Genomic DNA, 8,903 nt, shown 5'->3' with positions numbered 1-8,903 from the left:
CAAAAAAAAAAAAAAAAAAAAAAAAAAAAAAGAACTGTTCATTTGTGGAAGGAAGGGAGATGCCAAAACCGAGACTCGTTCCTGTTTCCCCTGAGAGAGCCAAACGCCGGAACTCAGAGGCCGCCTTGAGTGAGGGTGGCAAACGTGAAAACCTTGGGATTCTCATTAGGGATCCTTTTAAAAGGTAGTCAGATCATGTTACTCAGCTGCTCAAGACCCTGCAAGGGCTTCCGCATCACTCAGAGCAAAACCCGAAGTCCTTACACCATCTGCCCTTCCCCCACAAGCACACACCGCCAGCTCCGCCCTCAGCCCCTCCTGCCCTCCCCGCACCTCGCTCCACTCCTGCTCACTGTGCTCTGGCCTCTAGCTCTGTGCCCTTGCTTGTCCCTCTGCCTGGAACGCTCATCCCTAAGAGTCACGTGCCTCTTCCTCACCTCCTTCAGGCCTCGGCTCAAATGTCCCCTGCCGCTTCATCGAGAACATCCCTAATCAGCCTCATTAAAACTGCAGCCTCACCCCCAACTCCACTCACCTGCTTCAGTCTCCTACCTGCTTCGCAGATGAAGTATTCTACTCATTTTCTTGTCTACTTGTATTTTGGTTTCTTCTTTTACTGAGTTCCTGCCTCCCCCAACTAGAGTGTAAGGGATTCTACAATGGCGTCTGACAGATCATGATCTGGTTCAAACAGTGGGACTTGCTGGACAAAGTGTGAACTTTACACTGCAGTTCTGCACCTGAGCGTGGAGGTGACCTTGGAGAGGTTATTTAACATCTTTGAGCTTCACAGTCCTTATTAAAAACATGGGGATCATAACACCCAATGCCACATGGTAGCTGTGAGAATTAGACATCAGCCATAAAGAGCACAGAGTGAGTGCTCAGTAAATGGACGATGGTTACCGCTTTTGTTCTTGCCATTGTTTTTTTTTTTGGCTGCGCCACGCAGCTTGTGGAATCTTAGTTCCCTGACCAGGGATCGAACCTGCCCGCGCCCTTGGCAGTGAAAGCGCAGCGTCCTAACCACCGCACCACCAGGAAATTCCCTGTCGTTGCTATTGTTGATAAAAATGACAATAAGTAATAGTAATGTGGACAGTATAGACTATGCGGGATGAAATGACCTAACTAGCATAACAAAGTTAATCTGGAAGAAATGGTACCAGAATGCAGATCTTCCGTCCCCAGTTCTAAATCTCAGTTGCCGAACCAGCTGCAGGGCTCTGACCAGGAGAAGGGACAGAGGCCTGGCAGTTTGCAGGCAGACCTAGGGAAGCCCATTAACGTAGCCAACCCTGGGTGCGGGTCCAGATATGCCTAACGTCCAGTCGTGGACCACACTGGGAAGTCACCTGGTGCACATAGGCTGGCCAGGAGGTGGGCCTTAGCCCTGCCGCCTCCGCCCCACTCTGCTAGTCCCTGGGAAGTCCCTGAGCAGTCGCTCCAGATGAGAGCCCCCAGACCTGGCCAGGGACCACAAATGTCCTTACAGCCACCTGGGGAGTAGGAAGAGGAAACAAGGCTGGAACTCATGAAAAAAAATGGTCCTTCCGTTTGTTTTTTTTTTTAATTAAAAACAAAAAAACAAGGGCTATGGATTTTCTGGGACAGGAGGGAGGTGTTTTAGTGTCAAAGGGTGTCCAATTTCAGGGTTAAAATGAAAGAAAGTAGAAAATCAGAAGAGGTTCAGCCAGCTGCCGAGGTGGGTCCTTGCCGGAAGTGAGGATTGTTGAATGGAAAACAGAGTAGGCAACTTGTGACGTCCCCTTCTGGGAGGCAGGATGGCCACTGCTCGCCTCTCCCAGCACTACTAGGGACCACAGTCATCTGTGAAGGCTCGTTCAGCGTCACACCACCACCAAAAGGAAGTATGTCTCAGTAGGGCCACCGGTAGCTGTAAATGGAGACCCCCGGGGCCACGAGGGAGGTCTGGGCCAGCCAGAAAGATGCCAGCGGGTATGTGTGTGTGGAGGGTATGTGTGCGTGGGATGGGTGTGAGGAGGGTGTGTGTGTGTGGGATGTGTGTGTGCACGAGCATGGAGGAAGCAGTCAGGAACACGTGCAAGGAGTGGGTGCACCCCATGTAAACAGGCCCAGAAGCTCTGACACCAGCATATGCCTCCAAGGAGACACCAAAGGCAAGGGAAGCCAGATCCTTCCCACCTTCACTCCGTGGGGACTTGCCAAGTGGCTCCTTCCCGTCCTGATGGCTGCCGTCTCTGCAGAGCTCTCCTTCCGGGTGTGGATGTGTGGTGGGAGCTTGGAGATCGTGCCCTGCAGCCGGGTGGGCCACGTCTTCAGGAAACGGCACCCCTACAACTTTCCTGAGGGCAACGCCCTCACCTACATCAGGTGGGTCACAGTGCAAAGAGCACCGCACTAAGAGCTAGGACACCTAGACCTCAGCCCTGTCAGTTACCCAAGGGACTGTGGGTAGCTACCCCACCTTTCTGGGCCTCGGTTTCCCCATTTGCCCCCCATTCTGGGATCCCAGTACTTTCAGGCTGGAAGGATGAAGCTGGGAGTGTCTCCACCAGGCCTCACTTGTTTTGACTGTCCTTGTCTATGAGGGTCTTGGAAAACCAGCCAAATGACCAACTGGAAGCTGCCCTCCACTCACTGGGTCCCAAGTACTGGTCACAGATGCCATGTCCTGACCCTGACTTGGTCAGCGTCTGCCCATCCGTGTCCCCAGCCACAGCGTGCACTTCATCTTGAGGGGCAGTGGGCAGGGTCCTAGAAGACCACCCCCATCACCTGCCCCCCTGATGCTGGTGGCAAGGGGAGGGTGGGAGGAGCGTCATGAACACTCCCTCCCAAGGATGAGTCTTCATCTTCTCAGGCTCCCTTGTTGCCAGCGGTGGCTCCCCAGGTCTAGCTCATCAAATGGCCTGTCTTTTTGTTTTGCTTCCCCTTATCCCATTTTAATTGTTTTTATACTTGTAAAAGTGATACATGTTTATTGTAAAAATTCAAACTATATCATATATATTATATATATCTGTACATATAGTATATTATACATTATAATTTTTACTCTTCATACCACATAGAGAGAAAAAAGTAAAAGTCCCTTTCACCCAGTCTTACTCCTATCCACTTGTCTCTCCAAAAGTAACTACTGCTAATAGATTTCTAGCCTATCATTTCAGGTCTTTTAATTTATTTTCATATATATATATATAGTTTCTGTTTAGAGATGCATGTGTTTGTGGGGTTTTTTTTTTTACATTTTTTTAACTTTTTATTTTATATTGGAGTATAGTTGATTAACAATGTTGTGTTAGTTTCAGGTGTATAGCAAAGTGATTCAGTTAAACATATACATGTGTCTATTCTTTTTGTGTTTTTTATATAAATGGGGTCGCACTGCATGATTTTTCTGCAGCATGCTTTTCTGCCACTCCACACTAAATTGTAGACATCCTTCAGCGTCAGTATGTACTAACCTTGGTGTTCTTTTTTGAGGCTGCCTAGTACTCCATCATGTGGACATAGTTCATTATTCTCCTGTTGATGGGCATTTAGGTTGTCACGAATGTTTTATGACACAAGTATTCTTGTACATGTCCCTTTGCCCACATGCTGGTATTTTGGTAGAGTAGGTTCCTCAAAGTGGAGTGTCAAAGAGTATCCATACCCACACAGTTGATGGATGCTGACAGATTGTCCTCCAAAAAGACTGTTCTCATTGATACCACCCCAATCAGCATTCTTTCGTGTGCACTCTGTAGTTCACAGAGCCGATCTTGAGCCCAACTCTAATTCTGTCACTGCCCTGGTGACCTTATTTTGCTCCTTCCTACCCTTTTAGGAATACCAAGCGCACTGCAGAGGTGTGGATGGATGAATACAAGCAGTATTACTACGAGGCCCGGCCCTCGGCCATAGGGAAGGCCTTCGGCAGGTGGGCCCCTCTCCCAGCCCCCCTTGGCCTCCCTCCACAACCTTAGCAAAATACAAAATCGTATGTACACCAGGGAAGCGCTCAGGGTCTCCTTAGCAACTGAGCTGCCCCAGGCCGCTGGGCTCTTCCGGGCCTGTAGGGTATACGACGCAGAGACAAGGTTCTGGTCCTTGAGGAGGATGCAGCCTCATAGGGAGAAATAACCAGGGAGGGCTCGCTTATGAGAGCACTGCCGGTCCACAGGCTGCCTGCAGGACAGACATCTGTGGAAGTGCTTACGGATGGCTCTCTGTAGAAAACACTCGGGGGTTTGACTCCACCCCTTGCTGTTCAAAATCTGACGGTGATCTGTTAGCTTATTTTTCTGCCCTGGACTGTTAACTAGACTATAGTCTAGTTAAGCATTTTCAAAATGTGGATTAATTGTGAAATCAATTTAGAGAGTCGTGACCAGTATTTTTTTTTTAAATGATAGAGAACTAGAATATTACAGATTAGTATAGAACAGAACAGAAAATAAGAGTTGATTGCATTTATGGATAGATATTGCTTTGTGAAAACTCTTATTTTGGTTGTATGTTTGTAGCCATATATGCCCATGGGTATACTTGGTCACAGTGTATTTATTTCTTACTTAATGCTGTGGTCAGATATGTTTGAAAACATTATTAGCGATCATCAATGAATCTCCCTCTATTTGTTTGTATCTATCCCTTAAAAAAAAAGGTTAAAAAAAAAGAAGTTATGTCACTATTTCTTTTAGTGGGGAAGTAACATCTGCTGAGGACCTACCCTGTGCTAGGCACTTATGTCCCCTTTATTCATTTGATTCTCACAAAAACCTTTGGAGGTAGATGGTTGTGTCCCCGCTTAACTGAGAAAAAACTGGCTCAGGGAGGCAGTGAGGGTCATCTGCCAGTGGCCATTATGGTCAGTGGAGCTGAGGAAGGTGTCCATGGACACATCAGATGGTTTTTATCTGCCAACTTTATGGAAAGATGTTTAAAGCGTGGTTTTCTTGTTGGTAGACACTTTCTGCTCAACTGGAATGCAGGAAAGGAAAACTTCTAGTTCCTTAAGGCTCTGCTCTCTCTGTGAAAATAAGGACCAGATAGTGGTATCCTCACTTCAGGTCTCAAGGAGTTAAGAAGCCGAGATTAAAGCCTGGCCCCCCGTGGGCTGGGCACATCCTGAAAGGTGAGCAGGAATTTGAGGAGAGAAGTAAGGCGTGGCCAGGAACCCTGGGAGGAGCTTGCAGGTCAGAGAATGACTTAAGGCAGGGACCAAGGCTGGAAGGCAGGCTTGGACAGCTCCTGGCCCTAGCTCCCTGGGGTAGGTGGAAAGAGGGGGCCAGCCTCCCGGGCCTTCTCACGCCCTCCGAGCATTGCCTTATCCTCCAGCGTGGCCACGCGGATCGAGCAGAGGAAGAAGATGAACTGCAAGTCCTTCCGCTGGTACCTGGATAACGTCTACCCAGAGCTCACGTGAGTGCAGCCCTCAGCTCGTGCATCTGGCCTGGGTGGGGGCCGGCAGCTTGGGGACCCTTCCCCCTGATCTCTCCCCAGCCCAGGCAATCTGGCTCTTTCTAGCTGTCGGTGTTTGTTGTCATGTGAAGGGTCTGGAGGAACCGGGAGGAGGTTACCAGGAGTTAAGAGTGAGGTGTGGTAGGAACCAAAGTTTAACAGACTGGGCCTTAGAGCTAGAAATGGGCATTGTCCCCTTAGGACAGCAACAGTGCATTATGTAGCAAATGCTGCAGAAACACTCATTTCCTTTGACTCTCCTCTCTTCCTTCTGGGAGTTTATCCTAAGGAAATAAAGCAACCAAAGCAAAAAACCTGTTGACAAATAAATGTCCACTGTAGGCTTCTCTGCGGTGAAAAAATTGAGAAAAAACTAACGATAGGGGCTGGGTTTAGTGAATCATCATGCGTCGATCTAAACAAATATGTGTCAATTAATGTTATAATCATAAACCGTGAAAAAACATGGGGAAATGTTTGCTCCAGCAAATGAGGAAGCAGCATGCAAATGGTGTATGTGTGTGGGCGACAGGACGGTGGGCAGTAGCTGTAATGACAGCGGTAGGGAGGGCAGAGCTGATTCTTTTTTTCCTCATTTCAAAATCCTTCTCAGCATCCTGGCTACATCATTCCTCACCTCCTCCAGGTCTTGACTCAGCTGTCCCCGCTGCGTGAGGCTCCCCCAAACTCTGTATTGGCCGACTACACCTTCCCCAGCATTCCCTGCTTATTCTCCTCTGTCACCCTTATTGTCATTCAGCATATATGTGGCCAATTAATTTTACTGTCATCTCCCAACACTTGACAGGAAGCTTCGTGAGGGTAGAGGTGTTTATCTGTTTTGTTCACTGCCTTATCTCCAGCCCCTAGAACAGTGCCTGTCACAAAATGGGCACTCGATAAATATTTTTAACTGAATAAATTGCATAGTCAATAAGCATCAGTAATAACTTTGAAATTAGCATCCTCTCTTCTGGAAATGTCACCTCGGGGAATGGGTTATTCCACTGCTGTCTCCCAAGGATGCTATCATGGCTTTCCAGAACACTCCACCTCTCAGAGCCTCCAGATCCTCCAAGGAGGCAAATCTTTGTCCTTCAAGGTCAGATTTGATTTTTGGAAAACGGCCGTAGTTAAGTTGTAGCCAAGTCCAGTGAGTAAGCTGGTTGATTAACCCAGATAATACAATCCTGGGTCCCAAATACAGGGTGACAAGACTGAAACAAGTAACAAGGATAAACTGACTCTGCAAGCAATGTTCAAGGAATTCCAGAAGGGTCTGAGCAGCGGCAGCATCCTTGGAAAAAGTTGGCAGCCGGATAACCCCAGCTCCCCAGATGATGGCTGTGCACGGAAGAACATTACTTTACAAACTTGTAATAAATGAACAGCTTCCTCAAGTGGCCGCTTTTAAGGGGACAGTTTCATTCAGACATGTCATTTCTGAGGGAAAAAAGCATAATCTTTCTTTATGTTCTGTCAGAGTTTCATGCTATCTGGTTGGAGTCATGGACTCCAGGCCTCAGACAGGAGCTGGGGAGCTGGGGGAAGAGTTGGGAGGATCGGGGATGTGCCTCTCCTCCCCACACCCCAGTCCCCACGCAGTGTCCCATGTCATCCCCTGAGGACCAAGAGGAAGATGTAGCTTATAATTACCATAAGTCTGGATCTATCACAAAGACAGGAGAGGGGATGAAACCAGCCGTGTGATACGAGGAGCATAAGTCATCTTCCGTTTGTTTTGTCACTGTGTGGACGTTTAAAAATGACTTTTTGTTGTTAAGGTAGAAACTGCAGCTCATTCCTATCCAGTTTACTCATCCTCGGTCTGTTCCTTCATGTTCTGCCTCAGTTCTCAGGGCGAGGGGCCCGGAGTGGATCAGGTTGTTAATTAGAAAGGAGATCTATAGGCCCAAATGATACCATGTTCCTCCAACCAGGATCCTAATAGTTGGGCCACACTTGCAGATGGTCAGTGGAGAGACTTAGGAGGCTGAACGGAGAGGCCTTTGCTTTCCTAGGCCTGCCTGCAATACTGCTACAGTGCTGCCGCTTTTCCAGATCAGAGTTCTGTGGCTAGCCTCAGCAATTGCTAATGTATTACTTTTATTAGGATGTTCAGGAACAGTTGTGCAGGCTGTGCACTGCACAAGCACACCATATTTGAAGGGTGCTGGTCACACAGTATTGTACATTTATTACTACAATTCCTGGCAAATGACAGTAAAAGTCTTCTAACAAAAGACTTCTTTGTCTTTTTTTTCATAATGTAGGAAAATCATCTATATTATGATGATTTCCTAACAGATGGAAGTAAAGTGTCTCGAGAAAGGGATGCCTATTGCTGTTTCTACAAAGGCATCATAAGGGCTAATGGCAGCCCAGCTTCGAGGTGGTCCACAGAGAGGAAAGCAGATGCAGACTTAAGAGGGCTACCAACAAATAGGACAGCTTAGCCTGGCTCTGCCAGAGAGCAGAGGAAGGGTGGTGATGGCCATCCCAGCTGCTGCAGGGCTGCTACCACTCAAGACACCTCAGCAGCTGCATCTGGTCTTGAGATTGCTGTGCCCAAGCCCCGGGTTTCCTGCATAAGCATCAGTGGGCAGGCCTTTGTTGTCAGTGACATTGCCACACTTGGACAGTACACACCTCACCTCTGAAAACTGATCATCTTGCACATCTTCCTAAGCATCGGCGGGTAGGCAGGGGAAGAGAAGAGACGGGTCTGAAACAACCTTGGCTTCTCAAAGAGGCTCCCGCAGGACCTTGTCTCTGTATAGAGGGGAAGTATAACACGTTGCCCCCGGATGAAGCAGAGGGGGTGGAGCTTTTGCCTCCCAACAGCCTTGCACCTAGCAGGTTGCAAACTTACATCCTACAGTGATCAGACAGACAATGTCAATAAGTCAAGTGGGTGGGGATGACTGTAGGGAGGGGAGGGGAGGGGACTGTGGCAAACTGAAATGCACAAGCTCCACCCACAAGGGGGCAGCTGCTGCTCATGACAGTATGTTAGTGCCGTGCTGGAATGCAAGTTCGGTGTGGCAGCCTGACCTTGCTATGTTTTCCAAAGAAGCTGGATTTTTGGTGTGATGAATTGGGAGATTGGGATTGACATATATACACTAATATGTATAAAATGGGTAACTAATAAGAACCTGCTGTATAAAAAAATAAATAAAATTCTAAAATTTAAAAAAAAATTCTAAGGTGAAAAAAAAAAAGAAGCTGGATTTTTGGTGTGATGAATTGGGAGATTGGGATTGACATATATACACTAATATGTATAAAATGGGTAACTAATAAGAACCTGCTGTATAAAAAAATAAATAAAATTCTAAAATTTAAAAAAAAATTCTAAAGTTCAAAAAAAAAAGAAGCTGGATTTTTCTGTGTAAACTTGAAATCTTAAAATACGGCCAACTAATTAAAAGCACCAATAATCACACTGTGCAGGTCAGAAAAAACCT

General features: G+C 47.3%; 1 protein-coding gene across 1 annotated transcript in view; it reads left to right on the top strand.

The window, feature by feature from the left end:
- GALNT16 (polypeptide N-acetylgalactosaminyltransferase 16) overlaps window positions 1-8,903 on the top strand; it is a 99,192-nt gene that overhangs the window by 83,949 nt on the left and 6,340 nt on the right. The window contains exons 10-12 of the mRNA XM_007454445.1: window positions 2,229-2,355; window positions 3,818-3,910; window positions 5,311-5,394. Of these exons, the coding sequence (XP_007454507.1) occupies window positions 2,229-2,355; window positions 3,818-3,910; window positions 5,311-5,394 (304 nt within the window). The remainder of the gene's footprint in view (window positions 1-2,228; window positions 2,356-3,817; window positions 3,911-5,310; window positions 5,395-8,903) is intronic.

Source organism: Lipotes vexillifer, unplaced genomic scaffold, assembly GCF_000442215.2.
Source record: "Lipotes vexillifer unplaced genomic scaffold, Lipotes_vexillifer_v1.1 scaffold197, whole genome shotgun sequence".
NCBI classification, from domain to species: domain Eukaryota; kingdom Metazoa; phylum Chordata; class Mammalia; order Artiodactyla; family Lipotidae; genus Lipotes; species Lipotes vexillifer.
Note: the sequence above shows the minus strand (reverse complement) of the source record. Positions and strands in the feature narration are given on the sequence as shown.